Genomic DNA, 25,663 nt, shown 5'->3' with positions numbered 1-25,663 from the left:
AGACACGTGGTGTTACAGTGTAGGACACTGTGAATCACAGACAACCACTGCACTTATCAGGCCCAGCTGCTTTCTTTGTGTTAGTACACTGAAATGTTTTCCACATCTTCAACAGCGATAATGATTCTGTCATATTAATTCAGTTCATGACTGTTTTTGTCACTGGTAACATATGATTTATTATTACAATAGATTTTAATTTGACTTGGGACAATCAGATGTACACAAAAAAAAAAAAAATATATATATATATATAGGTGTCATTTTGCAAAACCAGCATATTCAGCAGGGTGTCTTTCGGATGACAACAATGAAACTGGTGGATTTTGAAAATTGAAATCAGCTTCAATTCAATATATTCAGACTTCATTCAATATATTCAAAGTTTCAAAATTTTTCTTTCAACTCATACTCAAAGTGTAAGTGGCCATAGGCTTAAGCCCTATTGGACTTTTGCTGTGCAAAAGAAAAGAAGAGAAAGGAAATTAAAAAGGCAAACTATGTTTCATATTAACTTCCAGTGTGTGTAACGCACTGAATCCGCACAGTTGTGTTTGTCCTTTTAGTTCCAAGCAACAAAAAAATAAGGTCTGAAATTGTCTGACATTGGGGCCCCTGAAAGAGTAGTAGCTACAGTATACTGTATGCCCCATTTACAGAGGCTGTAATCTTCAAAGCAGGAACCGAGGTTAAACTCTGACCCTTTACACGTTGCTGAGTGTCATTAACCACTCTCTCATCCCGGTTACCTATTCAATCCACTGATAGAAGCACTAAAAAAAGGCTGAAATGAACTGACACACATTGGATTTAAGCCATATGTATTGCTTTTTTTAAATTTTACAATCCCAATAAATTGCCTATGTATATAAGGAAGACTCAGTGCATTGCATTGATACATTTGGAAACATGTTTTACAGCCATATTCAGTTTCCCATTTAAATCAGATATATAAATCATAACATCATTACATTGAGAGATATTCTGCTAAAAACAAAGAACCCATGTGTTTATAGCAGACCTAGCGTCAAATTATAAGCTAAGAAAACTCCTTAAACATCGACACGTGTAGCACTCATCTTCTCGTTAACAAGGATCATTTTGACATAGCACATAATTAGCTGTCAATTTTTAAAAGATAGGATTTTTGTTTTCTTTGACAGCTTTGCTAATTTGGAAATGTTAAGTATAACAATTCAACCCTTGATCATTCTAAAAGTGCAATATAACAGTTAATGTATAACATTAAAAAAATCCGCTTTCCAGGGCAGCCAGTTTGGTGTAGTTGTTAGAGCGTGTGTCCCATGTGCAGAGGCTGTCCTACAGTCCATGCAGCCATCCTGGGTTCGAGCCTGTCTCTCAACATTTGCCAAATGTAATTCCCCACTCTCTTCACCAAGTATTTCATGTCACATTCCACTGTTCTATCTTATAAAGGCCCAAATATATATTTTAAAAAATACACACAGTAATAATTACAAATTATTACTGTCAGCGTCTGTCAGATACAGAAGGGGCTTCACTTCTTATTTACAAAGGCACACATTTCAAATTATTTGCATGCAAAACTTTAACCTTATTTATGAGCAGTGGTTAATGAGTCACCTCTTTCAAGTAGTAAGCTTTCCAAAGTCAAAACATTGATTTTGTGTACTGTACACCATGGGCTTGTCAAAACTATTGATACTTGGATACTTTATCAATACCACATTTAAAACAATATGATTTCTGACAATTTTACATTAAATATTAAAAAAATAGCCAAAGCTGTAAATAAAAGGGACAGCCACCAATGGCTGTAACACTTACAAAAAGCCCCTTTACCACCTGCACTGCACTCCTCAGAATTCCTTAAATTGTCCAGGGGGGCTGCATATGTGAAAGCAAACTAATTTTTACCCTGCCTTTATCCATAATTTTCATAACAGCCCCCAGTAAAATTTCCCCTAATAGTTGAGTTAAGCCAATGTGTGAATGCAGAAGATAATAGTTAGGAAAATTCACTGCAAGCCAGTGGATCTGGGTGAAGATGTTTATATCATGCTATAAGTGGGACCTTCGCTCTTCATTGAGTGGCTGCTTCATACTCTTTCTGCCTGACGGTATTTTATTTTCCGATCTTCTGTTTATATTGTGACTACATCTAACTACATGTAGCATTGGTACACAGGATGTGGAGGAATGTGTCTGGGGCTTTAAACCATTGGCAAAAGACTGACACCCAGAAATGTCCTTCACATAGCATAATAAAAAAGGATTTGATTAACGGTATTTAAGCAGAGGACAATTTTTCGGTACCTGACCGGTACCATATGAAACTCTGTTGCTAATTACCTTTCAGATCACTTGAGGATTAAGAGATTCATCAGACAATTCCAGGATGTGTTGACGAACACTACACAGCACCAACATTGCAATGCGGAAGATACTGGTTTGAGACTCAAACCACAGCAAAATGGTCCTTGTAGTCAGAGAATAATGAGTACATTTCCCATCAGTTATTTGTGTGGTCTCACATGGCGGACCACTTTCTCCTCAAAAACCTTTCTCATGGTCCTTTCTATCTGCTTGAGGAAGACTTGAGGAATCCGGCCACAAAGGGTGTTGACTGTGTCCAGGAATTTGGTCTGGATGGGATAAAAAAGTGACTGGAACATGTTGTCGTCAAACGGAAACTGCAGGAAAAGGGACATGTCCTCTATCAAACACATGTAAGACAAAATTATATATAGAAATGAAGGGTGGTGATGGTGATGTTACGTTATGTATTAATTAAACTTGTGAATAAAGCATAGATAATGAACCAGTCCCTCTTGAGAGGCTTATTTGAAAACTAACCCAGATTGTCAAGAGCAACAAATTGTTTTTTCCCCACAGAGAAAATACGTACAGTGGTACAACTTGAAGGTATGTATGCATGTCGTTTTGTTCAACCAGAGTTTGTGTGTTGTGGCGATGTGCCACTATGACTATGACATTGACTATGTAAATCCTTATTCAGCACTTTAGATTTAGATTTTCCATATCAGGAAAAGCAATGGTGTAACGACTAACTCAAAGATTAGTCATACCAGGGTCCTGAAACTGACACAGCTAAATGGAATGCAGCTATCAATATTGTGTTCAGTTGCATCTGTGTTTTAACGCTAAAACAAAACAGAATGGAACGAACACACAATACTTACCTCTCGTATTGCATCATAAACTACTTTGAATGCAGGCTGCTTGTCATCATGATAAACTCCCCGGTTGCCATGAAGGATAGACACACCCTCCTCTTCAGCCCCTTTACAGTTACTCCCATACATACAGTGATCTGGCCTGTAGTTCCACTGGCAGGAAAAGATGAAGAGACATTCTGGAAAAAACAATAGTGGATACACTGTTGCTCTATACTTCACCAACATTATAACTCAGGTTAAAACAATACTAGTGTTAGGCGAGGATGGAAATTCATTAAGCTTTTAAAAACAATATTTGACTGACAGATGGAAAGAAAAATAAATCATATTAATAAGCATATAAACAATAGGTAAAGGGGCGCTGGTAGGTAAGTGTTTAGTTTGCGTGCCCCCTGTACAGAGGCTGTGGGCCTCAAAGTGGGCGGTCTGGGTTTGAATACGACCTGTGGTTACTTTTTCTGCCTGTCATTTGCCACTCTCTCTCCCAGATTTCCCACTGTCCTGTCTCTCCAAGGAAAGGCACAAAAAAGCCAAAAAAACATCTTAAAAATAAATTTAGGCTTCCTAAGTTTTAGGCAGGTGTAAGGACTCGCAGGATTGAAGTGGAGAGACGCATGCGAAAGAAAGGACAGGATATATTGGACAATGGCAGTAATTTAACCCAATTAATTAAAGAACCCACCAGGCCCAACTTAAAGAATCCTTCAAGATCGACTTTGATTGATTTATTGTTCTCAAACAGAAGTGAAAAAATTACTGCAAGTGGTGTCTTTGACTCAGGGGTTAGTGCCCTATTCCTGTATTAGGGATATGCATCTAAAGAAAACTTCTTCACATATTTTAGTTTAAAGAAATATGAAACATTTTAATGAACCTGCTTTTATGAATGACCTATTTCAAGATCAAATTAGCCTTAGACTTTTTTTACTAATAAGTTCCTCTCTGTGGTAAATAAGCATACACCTTTTAAAAAAGTTAGGGTAAAAAATAGATGTAGTCCATGGTTTTCCCCTGAACTGTCAGCTGTATTTCTATCAAGAAACAAAGCTTGGTCCTTAGCTAGACGTACGGGAGAGGCGTCCCACTGGGCTTCTTTCAGAGCACTCAGGAATAAATGCACTTCACTTGTGAGAAAAGCTAAATCAGTTTATTACTTGAATTTGCTCTCTAGCTGCTATTCCAACCCTGCAAAATTCTGGAAGGTGGTAAAATCTAATAATAGCAACGCTGCTGCCTCCCTAACAAATACTCATGTCAGGTTTGACGACTGCTTAGTGAATGATCCTAGTAAGATATGCTCTGCCTTCAATAATCACTCCGCAGCGGCCGGTCACATCTTTGAGGATGTGGATAATAGATCACCTGCTCTTAGCTTTACTCCCACTGACAATGGCTGTATTCCCATTCTAAATCATACTTCTCAGTGTAGTTTTAGAGGCTCATCAAACCTCAGATCCTTAGAAATCTACCGGTGAAGACAAATTGGATCCTCTCTTTCTCCGTCTCTCAGCCTCTCCGATTGCTGAGCAATTAACTCACATTTTTAACCTTTCCATTTCATCAGGAGTAATTCAAAAATGTATGGAAAACCGCTTATGTTACCCCTTTACATAAGAGTGGATATATAGGCCAATCTCCAAATTGCCCTGCTTAGCAAAGAGTCTCTCATAAATCACCAACTCAAGGAATTTCTCTGAACAAACTCTGTTTTAAGCCCACATCAGTCTGGGTTCAGATCTATGCACAGCACTGTGTCTGCTGTCACGCTAGTGTTGAATGATGTTGTCAATGCCTTGGATAAAAAAAAAACCATTGTCGACCTCTTCCAAGCATTTGACACTGTTGACCATTCATTGCTTTTGCAAATTCTTGGTTTTATTGGTTTTAGTGCAAGTGCGTGATTTTTTAACTACCTCACCAACCGATGGCAATCAGTGAACCTGGGAACCATCCACTCTGAGTTTCTTCCAATCACTAAGGGTGTTCCACAAGGTTCAATATTAGGCCCAGCCCTTTTTACAATTTTTATTAATAAAACGATTCCATTATTATCTAGCGACCATTCACATGGTCACTTATATGATTCATTACCAGCGATAGCTACATGACTCACCACTGCATTCTACATAATAAAGTTGGTTGGCCCTCCCTCACTGAGAGACGCAATAACCACTGGCATCTTTTTATCTATAAAGCCCTTACCGGAAAACTTCCATCATATATCACCTCCTTGTTACATCTGAACCCTGGTCCATGTTTAACCCGCTCGAGAGAGAGGCTGGTTCTCCAGGTTCCTCATGCCAGGACTGACCTGGGGAAAACTGCTTTTAGTGTTAGTGCTGCAAACTCCTGGAATATTTTAGAACAGGACCTGAATTTGAGCACTTTTATCCCTTATGGACACTTTGGAAATATTATTTTTAACCGCCCAATACCTGACTGTAACTGTTTTATTTGATTTTAATTACTGATTATTACTCATTGTAGTAATTTCAAGCTTTTAAATTATTTTAGTGTATGTATTTTATTTTCCTTATCGCTCTTTCATTGATTTAATTTTCTGTAGTAGCTTTATCTAATTTCTCATTGTTTATCATTTATGAATGTTTTCTCAACATCTTTGTAAATGAGGGTCGCCCTCAATGACCTCTCAGAGAACTTAAATAAAGGTTGATGATGATCCTCTCCATGACATAATTTCAAGCCAGAGAAGTAGCTGCAGTGGACGGCAAATTTCACTGCACTTCAGGCCTGAGAGGTTCAGGAGATCCTTTGTTTCCACAGCCATTAGGCTTTATAACACACAGGCCAATGGTAGCAGCTCATGACTTGAGCTGTGGGTGGAACGTCACTGCCTGCCCTTTCTCCTTTTTCTCCCTTACACCCTGGGGATTGGTGTAATAATAATAAGTATTAAGGACTGTAGAGACTTCAAGTATTTGAATCATCTGTTCATTTTATCAATGCAGTTTAACATTTTTGTTTTTACTGTTTGTTCAATGTTTTCACTTGTGAGCTATGGGGTACTCCTGAATTTTCCCAAGGGGATGACTATACTGTCTGATATATATCTATCTATCGCTCATCCGGTGCCTTAAGGAATGATATTATCTATATGGCTAGAGCATAGAGCATAGATTCATTGAGGCATTAATTTAAGGCAGAAATGTTACACCCTGGCAGAATGGTGTGGCAAAGTAGTCCACATAGTAACATAATACATTAACTATGAATTTAGCTTGCTATAGACTGGGTTAATATCAGTGAAATAATTTATGGAGGGATGTTAATAGTGTGAAAGCGCTATTCTGCAAGAGTGCAGACACTGGGTGGCTGTGGCTCAGTAGTAGAGCCGGCCTTTTGATCCCCAGTTGCGGGGGGGGGGGGGGGGCTGTTGTAATGTCCTTGGGCTAGAGACTGAAAACTAAATGCTCCTGCTGCTGCGTCAGCAACTTTTGAATGTGTATGAATGTGATTGATTATTGCCGATGGACACTTAACATAGCAGCCTTTGCCATCATTGTCTGAATGGGTGACTGTGACATGCAGTTTAAAAAGCACTTTGAGATAATATGTGTTGTATGTGTTGTTACCACTGTGGTGCATGACCTAACTTCTAAAAAGGAATGTACCTGGATTGTAGTGGAAGATAATGTTAAGAAGGTCCTGGTCTCCCCAGGTGATGTGGTTTTTGTACTTCTGATACAGTGGATGTAGAAGATCCTCCCATGAAAGACCAGTGGGGATCAAACTGTTCTGAAATACAAACAATGTTCAATTGCATTCAAGCTTCAATTACAGCCCACTCAGAAAATCAGCTTGTTACTTAAACCAGTGGAAAAATCATTATTCAGAGTAGAATAGGGAAATCACAGTTCAGTGTAGAGGTCTATTGATTGAAATGTAATACCTTAAATAATGTAATGAGCTTACTTTGAATATTGTTCTGCGGATCCGTGTGAGATTCATTAGCATTACCCCAGAGTTGACCCCTGTGACTCCATAAAAAGGGTGGCGTGCAAAGCGGCTGTACCAGCCAATCTTTGGGACCTCGTGTTCTGGGGCCATTGCTGCCAGCTGGGTGCTGTTAAAGGACTTCAGGAGTCTCCAGATATCATCCATAGGCCGAAGGAACAGCACATCAGTGTCGACATAAAGTAAAGAGTCCACTTCTTTCAGGATGACCTGGGCGATTGTAATCATTAAAATGTTTTAAAAGTACATCATTTTAAATACAGAACTGTAATAATCCAAGGATAACTGAAAAAAGAAAACACTGTGCAGTTCTTACTTTGCTGTTGCAGTACATGGCCTGACTTCAACTTCCGTCTTTGTATATTTTAAATTGATAACTGTGTGCTGCTCTTTCCCTATTTAACTAGCACAGTGGGAGCTCCCAAGTTGTGCCTAACTATCAGGTTGGTTACATTGTGAGCACATAAATCATGAGCTTCGGATGCCACCACGACTTTTCCACAATCAACGTTGATGAAGGCCTAGCGCCGAAATGCGTCCACATTTAAGATAGCACATTTTGTGTGCTGACTTTTGTCTCTTTCTAGTCGTGTTGCGGTCGTGCACCTTTTAATGTGTTTGACTGTCGTGAGTGAGGTAGTCCTAAACAAGACTAGTTGATTAGAGCTACTGATGTGCAGTGGATGGTTTAAGCATGTTTACATTTGCTAATTTAATTGATCACTAATGCGTTTTGGAGTTATGTTAGTTTTGCTACTTTTTGGTTACATAGATAAAGGAAGAATGTGTGACTTTGTACTAAACAGCACTAAACCAAAACAAACTGCTGTTTGGCTGTACCTCTGCTATTCTAAAGCCTCCACTCTCCTTCAGTGGCACACCTCCAACTACCCTCCACTCGCGTTCGCACGTAAACGGTAAATGTACTTGAGCTTATATAGGGCTTTTTTACACCGCATGTCACACCTACCCTTTCACACACTGATGGTGATCCATCAGAAGTAACTAATCCATTCATACACTGTCACCAAAACAGCGGGAGCAATGCGGGGTTAAGTGTCTTGCCCAAGGACACATCAGACATGTTGCCCAGCTGGGGATTGAACCCTCGACCTTCCGGTTGAGAGGCGACAACTCTAGCAACTAAGCCACAGCTGCAAGTAGGAGTTGTGAATAAGCACCATAAATAGGCACCATTAAGCGCAAGCGGCAGACAAAATTGTCCTTTGCTTGAGCTGAATATGCCAGTGGCCCGCATCGCTTTGTTAGCAGGCTAATATTAGCACACTTTGGTTAACTCATATCTTCAAATTGACAAGGAATGACCGTGGGGGCAGTCACACTGGCAAGTTTTCCGAGTTGTTGCTCCGACTTGAGCAGGTATTCATGTGCATTTTACAACTCGGAAACTAGTTTTTCCGATATGTCCGACACCACACGAATGCAGCAATATCCTGCTGCGTTCTCACGTCAGCCCGCTCGGACTTGCTGCGGAAAAAATACTAGGGGTGTGGCTGGAGAAACTCCGGGTGATGTCCGAGCGAAAAATTTGGCCGTTCGCGTTCACATATTACAGCCCCTCCGGGTAATCTCCAGAAATGTTTTTTTAGGAGATTTCCGTTTGTGTGAAAAGGGTTTTTAGAGTTTTCTAAATCATCATGGCCTCTTATGAACTCTGATCTATTGACAGTCTTAAAAGCCAATCATTTTGTTTCTTTTTGATAATACACGTTAACGTTAATTTTAACTTCACTTAAGAGTTAGCTGTTAACAGACTTAAATGTTTTATTAACTGTGTATACCTCTGGTAGCATGAAGGCACAACCAGCAGGTGGGTGAAATTTGCAAATGCTGCAAAAACATTTAAATCATCGATAATCACACAGGTTTTGAAATAGAACCATGCAATATTATAAAAAAAGGAGGCTAGGAATGCTTTTGAAGCAGGAATGAAACTGATTATTATGCTTTTGTAACACTACTTAATACAATTATGCACAACCAGAATACTAGATGAGATTAGTGCTGCAGCCTTACAGGTAGGAAGAGTCTCTGAGCAGCACAGGGCTTGAAGAGCTTCTTCCACTCGTCAGCGTTCCCAACAGAGAAGGTAATGGGGTAGATATTGTACTGGAACTTGGCTAAGGCAGAGCGAGGCCACTGGTTCAGCTGTAAGAAAAGCAACAAATCACATACAAAGGAACAGTTTAGCAAGAGAAGTTGGGTGAAGAAGAGCCATTATTAACTACATTTATTCTGAAAGTTATTCACTAATTTTCTGGGCATATTAATATAACTGGTCCTGTAAAGGCAGCCAAATCATTAAAAAATGGGACTTGTGGTATTGTGTGGTTATGCATGGAACACCTGCAGTCTTCAGCTGTTCTTTTACCGAATTATCTACATAAGGAAGAAGTTAAATGTACTTAATTCAGATAAGTGAAAGATGTAGACTCACAATTGCGCTGATCTAAAAACTAAAAAACAGGGATATTAAACATGAATTGTATTATATCAGAAGTCAGTGTTACTGAAGAAGTATGCATGGGAAATAAACAAAAAAAGAGGAAGGTTTAAGGAAAGGTTTCTGTGATACCACAATATTTCTGAACTGTGTACATTAGGGCCAGCGGCTCATTCTTACTCTTTCTTTAAACTGTGGGGCCAAAGAGTCTTCAGCGAATATGTGGAACCTGATACTCTTAAGGCTGAACAGGAGGGCTGATTTAACCATAGTGAGGGTCTCATCCAGACGATTCCCACAAGCCACCACAGCCAGGTGCATGACCTCCTCTGCCTGCGTGTGCTTGGTCACAGTTCGAGCCAAGTTCCTTGGTTTACTGAAAAGGTCAAATGAAAGTCAGATGAAAAAGACTAAACTGTCATAGTCAAAAACTAAGACTTGCAATAGATCAACTGAACAACAGTGTTGTAGTTTTCCCACAAAATTGAACAATAAGACCAAGCGACATGTATTTTTAATCTAACTCTGTGGTAAAACTAAAGCGGTAGAGAGATTATGATTCTTCATGGACCAGTGTTGAAATACAATCCAAAAGGTATAAAAGGTATCATAGAAATTAAGCCTGGATTTTGTATTGGAGGTCTTCTTAGTATCCAAATAGGCGCTAATGGACAGTTGTGTTCAAAATAAAAAATGTGATTTAAAAAGTGAGTAAAGCTCAAAATCCTTATCATTATTATTATTATTATTATTATTATTATTAGTGTTTTGATGTTTTCATTTGTATTACTTCATTCAGCAGGTGGAAGAAATATCTCTCCAGGCCTTTAAACACAGCATCAGCTTCACCACTGTGGAGAATAACTCACATATGCACTCCTGAAAATATCTAAATATCAGGAGGAGGCTCCTGACCCGGCTGTTCACATATGCACCTCACAGCGAGAGACTATCCCCGTCAGACAGGAGGAGCCACAGCCTCCTTCTTTTAGTTATCCTGGACTTAAGACAGCGAGGCATCAGTTTAAACACACCTTTAGCTGTAATGAAGAGCTAAAGAGACACAGAGTCAAGCCGGTTCAGCCTGCAGCGGAGCACTGTGGTCTGAACGCGCAGGACCAGCTGACTCTGCTCATAAAGTCAGCAAGCAAAGGAGCAGGACTCAATTTACGTTGTTTTCTGTCACAAATCCCTCTTTTAGCCTACGTTACTTTCATTACACACCACCGTGGCCGATAGGTAAAACAAACTCACGGCGCAAAACACCCGCATTTAGCGGTTGGCAGATGCTTTTTTCTAACCCTCGTCAGCATCGATTACGTCCTGTCCCTGCATGGATGCATTGATCTCCTAGTCTGCATCGCGATGCATCGATTAAATGATTAATTTCAACAGCCCTAATGTGGACTGTAAAAGCCTCTGCATCTGTGTTTAAGTGCCCATCCGAGCGAATCTTCAGCACAGCTGGAAACACAAAATAAAATCGGACAATGTAGATATGCTTATCTTCTTGATAATAAACCTCCATGATTAGAGTGTGCAATTTCTTTATGTTATTTGAAACCGAAGTTGTAGGTGTCGTTAATTTATGTAAAAGCAAAATAGAAAATGACATTAATTTATGAGAACAGGAAAGTTAGCTAAAGCAAAACTTTAGATTGTGAAGGATAAGAATGTGTAGAAGATCTGCCAAAGCAGAGACGTAGAATCGTGGCTACAGTGTTCACAGTGTTTCCCCCACACAGACGATACCTGGGCGGGCCGCCCAAGTAAATTTATGGCCGCTCAATACTGTACATTTCCGATCTGTTTTTATTCAATTTTTCATTAATTCAAATAAATCACTGCGTGCACGGTTGGGCGAGAGTGAACGGGGGAGAGAGAGCGTGCGCGATAGAGTGCAGGCGCACGCTCTCTGGACCTCAAGGCACAGCAAAACCAAGATCTGCTTCAGAGAAAGAGAGAGAAGGTCCACTGTCCGTAATGTACAGCTGCTTGCTGAGGACAGAGTGGGAAATCAGGGAGACAGAGAGAGTGTAGGGAATGACATGCGGGAAAGGAGCCACAGGCTGGATTCGAACCTGGGCAGCCCGCCTGGAAGACCACAGCCTCCATACATGGGGCGCGCGCACTAACCACTGCGCCACAAGCGCCCCATAAATCAAACCTTATATTAAAATACACCCTAAGATAAGAGTAAGGGGGGGAAAAAGTATGTCAATCTCCTGCTGTCAGTCAGAAGCTCTTTCTCCTCTTGTTCAGTGTGCAGCAGGCAGGTGAGAGTGAGTAACCATGGGGACTGTCTTTGTGTAAATCAACGATGTCCCGCCCCCTCTGTTTTATCACCATGAGGAGAAGCTTGCATGTGTTAAACATAAACATCACCCCTCAGTTCCGATTAGCTCAAGCAATCAAAAGGAAGGAAAATGTGCTATTTCCCTTAGTGAAAGCAGTAAGTCTTAGCATTTTTCAAAGATGTTAGTGCTCCTATATGGCCACTGGTGACCCCGTCAACCCCATCCCCTTATCAGTGCCGAGCACACATGGAGGACTGCGGTTTCTTGAACAACACAAAGGTTTTTTTTTTCTTCTGGATGTAGAACCTTGATAGCTCAGTCTAAAGAATAGTCTCTTTAATCTCCAGTCTGCCTTTGGCGTAGAACGCATAAACCACCTTTCGGCATCCGACCCTGGAGGAAACACTCTGCGGCAAGCTGGACTACATAATTGAAGAATATCGTCCCATCCTTTAACACAAGTAATAACTGACAATAACTTTTTTAAGTTTCTGCAATAAGATTATGACTTAACCAGATCATATGAATGGACAGAGAAATCCTTCCTGACTATAGTTGTTTTCCTCAAACATACATTTTGGAAGATTGTACGTAAGGCATACAGTCAACAGAATCATTTTTTTTGGCCTTTTTTCAAGTCCAGTAAACCCACCAGTGTTGCAGTGCAAATAATTAACAGTCATCCCATTTTCTGTGCCCATTTTGATTCTTTAGTAAGTGCAGTTTGTGCCTATTTCAACGTGACCTGACCATTTCAGAATAAATGGTCTTAATGATTAAACGCCTAACAGAACCTGAAGGGTCAAATAATTACACTTTCGAGGTTATGTATCGATCAACCTTTCTAAGGGATTGATGTTTTGATGTGCAAAAACAACATAACAGCATAACATCCCCCATTACTAAATGAATCTTCTCAAATGTAATATCAGAATAGCCCGTGACTGCAACAACACGAATCACAGTCCAGAACACAATGGCAAATGTAAGCGCTATAAAATACAAGCCACAGCCCGAGGAGACTGTGAGGTCCCACACAGACGCACTACATTCAAACTGTTCTGTCAGTCAAAGGAACTTAATATTGGAATATTCTCCCACTCACAAACATATGCAACCTTCAAAACACACCTCAAACAGTGGATGAAAGAAAACCAAAAGTCTGTGACCACCTTTAACCTCTATTATTGTCTTGTGTCACTTTTGTATTTGATTTGTAATGTGTCTTTCTCTGTCACCTGTCTAAAGACAACAGATGGAAACGAGCACTTCTGCTGATAATCTGGCATTTTTTTTACAGCTGTAATTGTTACAGCTGTTCATGAATATGCACTTATCCCTAACAAATAAATAAATAAATAATAATGAGCACGAAAGGCTGTTAAGCAGATGCATGTTAGAAGTGTCTCTTGACAGAGCAGGCTGTTGCGTCTTCTCTGACAAACATGTTGCAGAATAGTTAACGGTGCTGAAGTGTGATTTGTGCAAACAGGCGTGGAGGAGACGGGCTCTTCCAAGAAAATGAACACAGAACAAACTTACCTCTTAGCCTTTAAGCCGACACCACCATCGATCAGTATGGACTGGTCCCGCACTCCGAAAGGCTTCTCCAGGCGCACAAGGACTCCAACAGGAGGTTTATTTGCAATATCAGGTTTCAGCTCAGAAGAAGTTGGGAACGAGAGACCGTCCTTCTCCTCCCCCTCCTCTACAACTACCTCCGCGGCATTGCCTCTCCAAAAGTACAAAAGTAGGAAAACTCCGAAACACGCAACGACCACAACTATTTTGCCGTGGATCCTCATGTTAGGGTTCGACTTAACCAATGAAGAGGCAGAAATGACTCCACTCATGACGGCGACTGAGGGAAAGCAGTCCGAGTAGACATTTTCTGACCGCTTCCCTCATGCTTTCTTTTTTCTCTGCAGATGAGGAGACTCTGCGGAGAGAATATTCTCATCATCAATGAAGGAACACAAGAAGAGGGAGGGGTTTTTTGCCATTATTACCGTAAACTGTGAGTAGTTTATTAAAGCGCAATTGTAATTTGTAATTGTGTACGGATTACAGTCTAAGAAAAGAGCGTTATTAGTTCAAGTTTGAATTGTTTTGTGTATTATTTGTTAGGCTACTGAGGAACATGCACATTTGTAACATTTGCAATCATTTTATATGTGTTTAAGAATGAGAGAACTAGTCATTTCTGTTTGCAAGTAAGATAGGCCTAAGTATTAACTTGAGCTTTTTTCATCCTAATTATTAGCCAAAAAAGTTGATTCACAACACATCATCTGGAGAAGTTTCAAAAGAAGCCAGGGGTATTCAATTGGTGGCAACAACCCGGTCAGCATACCATGAATCCAATTTATGAAAAACAGAATTCGGTATACCGTGTACGAAACTAGCTTGTGAGTGAGCCATCCAACTTCATTCCCCATCTTTGTCAAGAGTTGCGCATGCGCTGTACCGATCGGAGCGGACGTGCGCGGAAGTAGTCGTGTTCAAAACATTAGTAGCCTCTTCCTTTTATTATAACTAAAACGAAACCTATAGAGAGAAACGATACTTGAAGACATTTCTATTCAAAGACGGTTGAGGGTGGAAGGAAAAATAGATCAATCATAAAAACAGTTAATAAGCTTCCTGAAAAGAACAGGGAATTTAGGTTTTTTTTAAATTGTATTTAATTTATTTATCTTATTTATTTTGTGTGTGTGTGTGTGTGTGTGTGTGCCGTTTAGGAAATTCAAATATTGAATGAATATTTGGATATATTGAATTGCAGTCTGAATTTATTGATGATTCTTTGAATAGCCTACATTAAATGGAAGTCTGTTAATTTAGCTGACATCTTCATGAAACTCATAAATTCCCGGATGCTCAGAGTGCGCTCAGCAATGTTTTGATGGAAATCCCTAAAATGTTGACGCATGGGCTCCAGAATAACTTTTTTTTAACCACCGTCCCGAAAAACAATTTCACCTGTCCCGAAGTGAATGTGAACCGTCCCAAAACATAATTTTGTTAACAACAATAATTCGATTTTTTAAAATTTTTTATTGCAATGTCTTTAAGATTACTCACTTAGGCTATATATTTGTTCATAGGTATTGATTTTCAAGGTTCTATAAACCAAGACACAGGAGTTATTCTACCTGCCCTGGGATCAGTGCATTAATAATACAGTAATAGTAGAGTGAATAGAGAGAGGGGGGTAGAGGGAGGGGGGGGGGAGAGGGGGAGAAAGAGATTGATTTTAGATGTGTGTGTGTCAGGCCACAGCACAGTTTCCACTAGTTAGGGTTCACCACAGACAAAACCTGCTCACATTAATATGTTGTTACAAACACACAGAGTGTCTTTGATGCAAACTCTGTCATCTCCCGGTTATTTCACTGCCAGGTAGGTTATTATAAAATGATCAAATGTTTCCAAACAAACAGACTCCTTCAGCGCACTGCAGTCTGATCAGCTCCGTGGAATTTCACGTTCTGTAACTCAGTAAACTCAGTTAAACTGACTTTTAATATACAAGCCTGGCAGTCCGTTGTTCTACGTGTCCATACTGTTGTAATCTAACTCTGTCACTGACTTTTTATGCGCCACGAATCTGTGCCATCTCCGTGCGTAATTCAATGAAGCGTTTTAGCGCTGCTCCGCGGCGAAACCAGCGGACCTCTGTATGATCGGACAGCCTGTGCGTGATATCGTTTTCGGATTAGAAGGAAATGTTCAGTAATAATGACATTTTTACAGTCTGAAGAGAGCTGGGCTTATAGCACAACAGCATTAGAAGTGACGTCGCGCTGAAACTTTAAGTGATCAGCACAACACTTTCACCTCTGGGTGACATAAAAAAGGAACCATCTGTAAATAAAATCAGTTCTAATTCGTTTAACATCCCTGATTTTACAATAAATCAGAGTTTGACAGAGGCTCAACGCAGGTGGCCGGAACCTACACCTAGTCTGGATATATGGGGACAGTCTGGGCCCATATAGATTTCGTCCCAAACACATTGAGAATTGAAATCAGCTTCTATTTAATATAGTCAGACTTCCATTCAATATATTCAAAATTTCCTTCAATATATTCAGAATTCATTTCATATAAGTTTCATTCAATATATTTAGTTTTATTCAATATATTAATTTCCTAAACTGCTTGCCATACATCTAGATGAAGACCAAGCAGTTACTCTTGATAAACCATTCACAACAACAACTTGTATCCTTTCTTATGTATTTCGTATAGTTTTGTAATGTCTTTGCTGGTTGTAGTCAGATGGGTGTCTGTTGATGTCTCAGTATTTTGCTGTCTTTTGCTTATTTTGTTATTGTATTTTGTAGTTGCTGTTCTGACCTTGTCTGTTTGTTTTCTTGGGCCTTATTTGTCATGTATATGTCACCAGTTAGTCATGCTATTGCACCTAATAAATATATATATATATATATATATATATATATATATACACACACACACACACACACACACACACACACACACACACACACGTATATAAAGAATGTGTCTGCAGCTTATGAACCTAGTAGTAGTAGTAGCTAAATATGCACCTTTGATATTGCCGTAACAATTGTCTAATGTTTTTCTCTTCCTGGTGTCACATTTTATATTTATATATCAAAACCAAGAAGCTCAAGTGCCCAAATATTTCATTTGTCAATCTTCTGAGCATCAGGTGAAAGATTGCCCGACAGAGAAATGCTGGCGCTGTGGTTTTGGGCCATAAGGCTAGACCATGTCAGGTGGAAAGTGAGTGTTCCCTCTGCGGACAGAGAGGCCACACCTTCTAACCCTAACCGCACCATCGGACCGTATCGTCCCTCAGAAAGGGGTCGACGGAGCCAGACACACTGCAAAAACTAGGGCGATGATCGCTGGCCGATGATCTCCCTGGTGTGTCAGGGCCTTAAGGCTTAAAAACTGCTCAGTTGTGGAAGAAGTCAGTCGCCTTTGCTATAAAGGTGTCAGTGTTATCTCAATTGGCAAAAATAGTGCTGGTGGTGTGGGCATTTTCTTCAAAGATCACAATGTAGACATCATCAAACTAAGAGAAATATTTCCTGGTAGACTGCTTATGATTGATTTTTTTTTATTCGGGTCAAAAACTTGCCGGTAAAATGCAGTTATTAAAAAAACTCAAATAAGTTATTAACGTGGGTTTTAATCTGTGTGGCCACTTTAACAAACAAGTGAAATTGATTGAGTTGAGGGAGTTGCTGCCACTCCCTTCAAAATATCAAGAGAAGGTAAATGACTTAGTGAAGTTTGTAAAAATGCTTCGCTAAGGGACATCTGCAGGATTTTAAACCCTAATGGAATTCATTTCACTCGATTTGATGGAAAAACTAAAATCAGAATTGATGGATTTTATGTTTCCCCACAGATCAAATGTATCAGTTATAATACAACCCCTCATAATTCCTATGATCACTTAATAGTTAAAGTGTGTATTATGTGTGATAATAAAGACAGAAAGGGTTTCTGGAAACTTAATATACAATGTCTTAATAATACTGAACTAAGAAATGAATTAAAAACTTAAATTACTTGTAAAATACGATGTTGAACTGTGGGAACTTAGGGTTACGATAATGTTAAAAGATATGTAGAACTTATGTACTTTTTTTTCATGAACATTTTCGACAGGTCCGCAGCCAACATTTTTTCATTAAGATTTTCAATAACATTTTTTCTTGAACATTTTCGACAAAATCTTTAAATTATAATTTTAGTCAACATTCTTTAATGAAAAGCTTCGACAGGATCGCGTCAGCATTTTTTCATTTAAATATTCAACATTTTATCAAATTTTTTTTAGACATGACCGTGGTCAACATTTTTTCTTGAAAATTTTCGTGAACGTTTTTCCATGAAAATTTTGAACAGGTCTGAGATTTTTTCATGAATATTTTCGACAGTTTGGCGGTCAACATTTTTTCATGGAAAATTTTCAACTTTTTTGAAGCCGAAATTTTTTTAATGAAAATTTCCAACTTTTCGAAGCCAAAATCTTTTCACAAAAAATTTCAACTTTTTTGAAACCAAATTTTTTTCATGAAAATGTAAAACTTTTTTCAATCCGAAATTTTTCAACTTTTTTTAAGTCAAAATTTTTCTATTTTTTTTAAGCCAAAATTGTTTCCTGAACATTTTCGGCTTTTTTTAAGCCAAAAATGTTAAACTTTTTTAAAGCTGACATTTTTGAATGTACATTTTCAACTTTTTTGGAGTGGAAAGTTTTCAACTTTTTTGTAGCCAAAGTTTTTTCATGAAAATTTGGGTTACCCTATCTTTTAAAGCACTTACTTATTTATTCATTGTTTGATGTGTTTTAATTTATTCTGAGCACTTGAAGACTATACATCCATATTTTTTAGACAGCTTTACTTCTTTCAATTCAGAGCACTTTTAAGGTCTTTCTTTTTATCTAATACTTATACTTCTTTTAAGGCTATTTAATTATAAATATTTATTTAGCAATGGCTGTTGCCTGGACACTCCTCAGGTGTTTTTATCGGAGGCCCTGGGACACCGGAGGCTTTTAATTAACAATTGAGCTCCGCCTGCCTCTCCTGCACAGTGGTCTGGTCACCTTTTTATCCAAATTTTAATACTGTTATACTGCTTTTATAAAACACCATTGTGTGGCTTTTAAGGAGGCTTTTAAGTCTTTTTTAATACCCATCGTCCCCTGAGTGCCCGTGCCCCTCGTAGCGCCCCCCAGAGGACACTGCGCCCCCTACCTAACCTAACCCTGCCAGCGCCTCGGGGGCTCACTCCTTTAGCCCTTTTAATTAGACATTATCTTCGTTTTCTATAAAACTGTTTTAAATTGGTTTTATGGTTTTTTAACCCCTCTTTTAGTGCATATAGGACGCTGATGCCTGAACCAGTCCAAGCACCCACCTCAGCTGCTATTTTATCACAGCAAACAGAGGGCTTTTAATTTTAATTTAATTTTGTTTTTTATCACAGAGCTCATAAACTATCCCCCCTCCCTACCATCTTACCCTAAACCTAACCATGGTTGGTTCAAGTGCCTCACCCTAATCCAGGATTAAAGATAAACCTAAAACAGGACGTTTTAACTGACCACCTCAATCAGAGGGTGATTTTAGAGTCTGTATAAACCAACACAGTGCTTCTTTATTGGTAGAGGAAACTCACCATTTTTTTATTTGGTTTCTTATTCCCTTTTTATTATGTATTTCTTAGAGTACCCTCCTAATTTTATTACTTTTCTTATTTATTTTTTTACAAAAGATATAGGAGTTATTTTTAAAGACCCTATATTTGATCTTTTGTTAAACTCTTGCGTGCCATTGTGTGTGTGTGTTTTCTTCCCCTCTCTCCTGTGTTCCCTGCAGGTGTTGCCTAACTATCAAGCACACCTGTGCCCACTCTGCAATCAGTAGGCAGAGTATAAAGAGCAGGAGGGAACTGGCAGCCAGGGTTCAGTGGACCATCTGGCTGTGTACTACTCTGAGAAACCATGGCATAGTCGTATGCCGTCTGTGGAAGGAGAGTGTTTCCCTAGGGGGAAATACTTTGTGCTAATGATGTATTTAAGAGTGTTCTGGGTTAAAGTATATTGTTTAGTTTTGTGATTTCATAAATAAATTTTTGTTAAATTTTCCCTGGTTATTATTATGATTGTTACTCCCCTCATACCCTAGCCATCTCGGGGAACGTAACAATCGGGGCTCGTCCGGGTTACCATTTTAAACCGTTTTTATCCCACAGCGGATTTTAAGCGGATAAACTTCATAACATTTTAGGGTGGCTGTGGCTCAGTTGGTAGAGTAGTCACCTCTCAACCAGAAGTTCGGTTCTCCAAGGACACAATATTGGCTTTTATCTGCTTTTCCTTTCCCCACTGGTTTTATGGATTCAATGTAAAAACCGAGAAGTGGCGCGAGGGGAACTCCCTCAGTCCCCCCTCCTCTCCTGTCGGGAAAGCTTTCCTGTAGGCCTCCATCAGGCCCCCGACCTGTGAGTTTTAGTGACTAGTTTTCATACTCTTGTTGTGGTCCTTTTTAGTCACAGCTCTTCTTTTACTCTCCTCCTTATACTTCTTTTATCTCTTTTTACTTTTCCTCCACCTTTAATCCAATCCTAAAACACACCTGTCCAGCCTCCATTTTAGCTCCTGGTTTTTTTTAGTTCTTTAATTCCTGGTGCTTCCCCCTGTGTCCGTGGAGGGGGAGGTGCCAGAATTTTCACACACTCTCCGTGGTGCGTCTTATCAGCTTGGATTCCCCTTCACAAACTTCTCCAGCTCCACCGCAATATGTCCATAACCCTCACAAGCTGTTTCACACCACTGGCTGCTCCTCCTGGCCGGGGGGGAAGGGGGAGAAGGGGGAGCATCAAACACTGCGCCTCTGCCACCCCCTAGAGTTCACTAGTGGGGGGCAGAAGGTATCACCGGTAGTGAAAACACCTTCACTACCGGTTCATTTTCACAGGGGATGATGAAGAAGGTGAACCGCCTCACCTCCTTCATCAAACCCTCTTCACCCAACAGCACAACATTTGATAAGGTTCAACAAAACACAGACACATGGATACACAACAATATGTCAATTCTGCGAGAGCACTACGACCAGGTGATTGCTGTGGAGCTGGAGAACGTGCCCCCTTACAACCAGGAGGCCTTTGATAAGGCCGCCCAGTGGGGGAGGGTGAGGTATAGCAGGAAATTCACGTCCTCCTCCGTCTCCACTCTTAGGGTCCTCCTCACTCCAGGGGTCCCTGGAGCGAGGAGGACCCTCCTGTTCCTCAGCTCTCCCCTCTGGACTTTCCTCCACTCTCCCAACCAGCAGGTCCATCTACCACCCACCATAACCTCCCTCGCCCTCGCCCTCCTCTCCTACCTACTCCTATACCTGCCCTCCCTCCTCCTCCTCTCCTCCCCTGTCCTCCCTACTACCTTACTCCCCCCCCCCAACCCTTGTCGCCCCCCTTCTTCCTCCCCTCGCTTGACTCAGCCCCCATTGCCAAAACGCAGCCCCGGACGGCGAGTGAAGATTGAGATCCATCCACTCCCACAGAGTGCACTCGACCGTCATGGGTTTGCGCGGGCTGGGTCCTCTGCCTGCCCCCCTGTCGCCCCCTCCTCCCCTCCCTCCTCCCCTCCCTCCTCACCCCATTCACACACAGTTAATAACCGCACTGAGCAGACACCGCCTTACAGTACCATTGTTCTACCCTGCAGTAACACCATCTCGTCCTCTCCTCTAACAGACACACCACATAACCAGCAGAGGGAGCCAGAGCTCCTTGCCACAGAGCCCTGTGGGACAAACAGTAACCCAGAGGTGGATAACAAATCAATGATGATGAAGGGAGTAACGAAAAGCAAAAGCTGAAAACAACCCCAACATCTGAGATATCTACCTCTGCGGCACCTCATGGCTCCCCAAGTAGGCCGGAACCACACACACACACACACACACAGAAAGATACAGGACTGGTAGCTGGAGGTCCAGAAGAAGACACTAATTATAGGTGACTCCAACCTCTCCCGGATCCCTCCATTCACAGACCCACACATACAGGTAGACAGTTTTCCTGGAGCCAACTTCCATCACATAGCCAGCATACTCATGAAACTCACCCCATGCCACAACACCACACAGGTAATACTATCAGTCGGACTTAACAACTGCCTTTCAGAACACGACCCCACCACACAACTCAAACAGCTACAGACTATGTGGAGGACCAGCCAGACCACCTTCCCCAACGCCACCATTTACATCCCCGTCATAAACTTCTCACCCAGACTGGACAAATACAAACAGACACTACTGACAAAACTCAACGACACAATAGCCTCCAAATATAACTTCATTCCTGAAATAAACCCACTACTCTTCCAGACAGACAAGGACCACATACATTGGACTGCAGACACGGCCGAGATGTTGTTCAGGTACTGGAAACAGCAATTAAACTTATAACTGGGGACAACCGTCATTTCACAACTCCCCACCACTCCAACATCACTAACCTCTGTGCCGTTTTCTCCCTCACAGCCGTACAGCTGGAGATATTGGAAAAAGGTCTCACTTTCATCCCCACACCCAACCCACCCACCCGACCGGAGCTCAGAGGGGACCTGCACACCTTCCACAGGAGGCTTAAGTTAAGGGGTCACTTCCAGGGGGAGCAGAGGCGGGAGCCTGTGCCGTTCACTGGACCGTCCCACTGGTCACCAAACACAGACACATTTTTCACCTGCTATTTCTCAACTCATCCATAAAAACAAGATTCAAGATTTGTATTTGTCACATGCTCATACAGATGTGCAGTGAAATGTAAAGACTGTTCCGCAAGGCCATGCAATAACACTCAAATTACTAATACACATATATACAGTAAAATAGAAATATAATGTAAAAATTTAAAAAGAAATATTTGAATATACAAAATATAGAATAACACAGAATGCACGACATTAGTCTGGAACATAAACGCATCATCAGAACATTGGGTAATCACAAACACATAGTCATTAAGCCAGCAGATAAGGGGGGGCAATTACATCTTAGAAGCACACAGACAGTTAAATAACAGCACATATTATAAAACACTGACACACTCACAATTAGAGACACAGGATTTTTTCAATTTTTATTTTACAAAATATAAATCAGCGATATCATATGGTATACATCTCTTTGTTACAAATACCCTCTACCCCACCCACACACAAAACCCTAACCACGAGGGGTCAGCAGGTCCTTTCTTATACAGTGGCTTAGCATATAAACGAACAAAAAAAAAAATAACAACATCAAATGTACATAAAAATAAAAAATACAACACCAATGCTAATTTTCATCATCATTCTTCATTCTGGCCTGTTAATCACATCAAGATACATTTTTTAAGGAGGTTTTAAAAGGAATTTCTAATACCCATTGTCCCCCGAGTGCCCGTGCTTTTGTAGCATTCCCCAGAGAACGCGGCGCTCCTCGCCAAACCTAACCCTAAAATACCTGAATCGTAGAATAAAATAATGATTATAACATTAACAACAATGAAACATTCTGAGGGATGTATTTTGTTTTTCTTCCTGTATTTTTTCTGTTTTAGTTTTTATTGCTCTTGTAGATTAAGGTAAATTGATTCACACATGCACTTGAGCTTTGATTAACAGTCATGACTAATGCATTTTCATTATGATTTACACACCTCTTCTCTCTACACTAATCTGTAGTCTCACTCATTACAGCGATTTCAATATACACAAAGAAACCCGCAACCTGTGGAAAGCCCCAACGTTTAGCAACAGGTGTAGAAGAGTAATGACTGGTGGAGAAAGACGCAGAATGAATTACACGTGATGAAACAGTTTGCCTGTTATTCTCCAGGCCATTAAAGCTGGAGCCTGTCAGAGAGCAGAAACCAGTAGAGCTACATTCCTCACCCTAATGTCCCTGACGTGCAGCGGAAACTAGGTGTGACATGTTGTGAAATTTAGGAGAAAACATGCGGGGGCTCATTACTGGTTCAAACACATTCCAGAGGCCAACTCTGAATGGGATTATAGGAAAAATGTTTACTGACATCACCTTGTCCCCACGCCTACTTGTTCACCTTTGTCCTGTTGGCATCAGGAGGAGAGGAGCCAAACAAACCTTTCTCTGAAGTAAAATGTAGAGTGATGCATTAACATCTGCTCTGTAATTATAATTAACCTCATATAATCCATACATTTGAACTAAGCAAACTTTACACAGGTCAGTTTAACCCTGATGCATTCAAATCTGCTGTTATTAATATGAACGAATGAATGTTTTTATTTTGGTCATTCATTAAAGAATAACAAGACTCAAAAATATTTGTGTAAATAGTCCACTTACAGAAATAGAAACGTAAACAAATATAAAATATATATTTTTATACAGTAAGGAATTAAAAACTTAATGTCTGTTGCATTTCAGTTGGCAGGCAGCGTAAGTGGAAAAAGGATCGACAACCAGGTTGCAACTTGTTGACTAGTTGAAACAGGAATGTAACACACACACACACCAAGACCAACAAAATGGATTTTTAATGCCAAATTTACAAATGCTTTCACACTGTATGTCAGAACAGATAACATCATGCTGTTAACCTAACTTATAGGCTAAAGTGAACAGCTGTTCAGATTGTAGATTGAAACAACAAATATATCCTGAGTGAGAAACTGCTGATTGAAGTTATGCAATAACAAGTAAACGCACTCAGGTGTTGAGGTTCTTTCAATCGCATAACCATATGATATACAGTAAAAAAGGACATCTTTGGACTGACTTTGTGTGGATACAATACAGAGCAACATAAGACAGTAAATACAATGCCTGCACGAGGGAGAGGAAGATGAGTATCAGGACAAGGGAGAGATGTGTTTTATGTGTTGTCCTTATGTTGGTGCTTTAAGAGTTTAGGAGAATTGTTATACTGATCGTAAAAAACTATAGGCAAAGAGAAAAAATTAGCTTTCCTCGCAGCCTCCTCATCTCAAAACTGTCCAGATTGAATTTTTCTCCAAGAACACCGGGATGGATGTCATCATATCTTTCTGATAGGCCGCAGTGTGTTAAAGTTGGAGAAGTATTGTCAAACTATCTGAAGTGTACAATGGATGTGCCTCTGAACCTCAACATCAGCAAAAGGGAAGGAATGTTTTTCTCCATGTCGATGCTGACATTTTAATTAAGGCTGAGAAGATTGACATAGTAAACAAATTTAAATAGCTTGGTGTAATGCTTGATTCAAATCTCAATTTTAATTTGCATGTGCTAAAAATGCAAAAAATTGTTAAGTACAATCTGGCAAATTTTAGACATATTAGAGGCCGTCTCTAAAATTAAGCTGCCAAGGCGTTCATGCATGCTATGATTCTTTCCCATATGTCATATTGTATCACATGTTGGGGGCAAGCTGAAGAAACAGTCATTAAACCTCTGGAGTCTCTGTACAAAAAAACCTGAAAAGTTTATGACAAATAATCTATGCAAAATCATCATTGCAGGATCTTGGAGAAGCATCATCTTTTGAGTTTTGAGAACTTTAAGCTGTTTTCTTATTTGTGTCTTATGTATAAAATTGTAAATGATTTGGCACCACCGCCATTACGTCAATTTATTCACTTTCGCTCATCGGAGTCAATAAAATCTACAACAATATCTTCTACAGCAGATTGTTTTCATTTGTCAAGTCAAAAAAAAAAGAAAAAGTGACACACGTCAACTAGACTGCTGATTAAAACCTGTTACCTCTCCTCTTGGACCAATCAGAGAGTAGCTCTGTAATCAGTGCTTCAGGCGTGATTAATCTCACCTCACAGAGGCTGTACGAAACTGCGTACTATACTACTAGTACGTACTGATTTGGCCAAAATGCAGTATGCCAAAAATACCAGGATGTCATACTGATTCGGGAAAAAATGTACAGTATGCATCGGACCAGTCTACCTTGCATACTCTTTCCCACAAAGCAAAATGCCAGGTCAGAGATCAAAATGCTGGAGTGCAGCTGTTTGAACTCGTCGGTGGCGGTGACTGAATATCTTGCCACATTATGAACCAATAACAAATATGACATGTTCATATATTTACCACCTCCGGTTTTCCTTCTTTTTAGACTGTGCAGTGCATGTGCCACAGCTGGACAAGCAGCTGCAATTACAGGGTCCTTGGCTTTGTTCGATTACTACATATTATTCA

At 40.1% G+C, this 25,663-nt stretch overlaps 1 protein-coding gene and 1 long non-coding RNA gene across 2 annotated transcripts; one reads left to right on the top strand and one right to left on the bottom strand.

The window, feature by feature from the left end:
- Nucleotides 1-804: 804 nt before the first annotated feature.
- gxylt2 (glucoside xylosyltransferase 2) lies at nucleotides 805-13,891 on the bottom strand. Its single transcript, XM_020632687.3, has 7 exons — nucleotides 13,461-13,891; nucleotides 9,802-9,997; nucleotides 9,195-9,326; nucleotides 7,116-7,367; nucleotides 6,815-6,938; nucleotides 3,186-3,358; nucleotides 805-2,675 (listed from the first exon to the last, which is right to left on the bottom strand). Exons 1-7 carry the CDS (start codon nucleotides 13,769-13,771, stop codon nucleotides 2,499-2,501), a joined length of 1,365 nt encoding a protein of 454 aa, XP_020488343.1. The 5' UTR covers nucleotides 13,772-13,891; the 3' UTR covers nucleotides 805-2,498.
- On the top strand, nucleotides 13,800-25,106 carry LOC136179272 (uncharacterized). Its single transcript, XR_010666447.1, has 3 exons — nucleotides 13,800-13,935; nucleotides 21,189-21,879; nucleotides 21,983-25,106. It is a non-coding gene; the product is annotated as an uncharacterized lncRNA (long non-coding RNA).
- Nucleotides 25,107-25,663: the final 557 nt, after the last annotated feature.

The sequence above is a fragment of the Labrus bergylta genome, chromosome 5 (genome assembly GCF_963930695.1).
Source record: "Labrus bergylta chromosome 5, fLabBer1.1, whole genome shotgun sequence".
NCBI classification, from domain to species: Eukaryota; Metazoa; Chordata; class Actinopteri; order Labriformes; family Labridae; genus Labrus; species Labrus bergylta.
This window is presented reverse-complemented; position numbering and strand designations above follow the sequence as displayed.

What these genes read in the sequence shown, in the direction of transcription:
- gxylt2 (XM_020632687.3), bottom strand. Translation starts at nt 13,771, where the DNA reads ATGAGTGGAGTCATTTCTGCCTCTTCATTGGTTAAGTCGAACCCTAAC. An exon ending in TATCTTCCACTACAATCCAG is followed by an intron (nt 3,359 to 6,814) that starts GTACATTCCTTT and finishes TGTTTTTTCCAG; the next exon opens with AATGTCTCTTCATCTTTTCC. An exon ending in TTTATGATGCAATACGAGAG is followed by an intron (nt 2,676 to 3,185) that starts GTAAGTATTGTG and finishes CTTTTCCTGCAG; the next exon opens with TTTCCGTTTGACGACAACAT.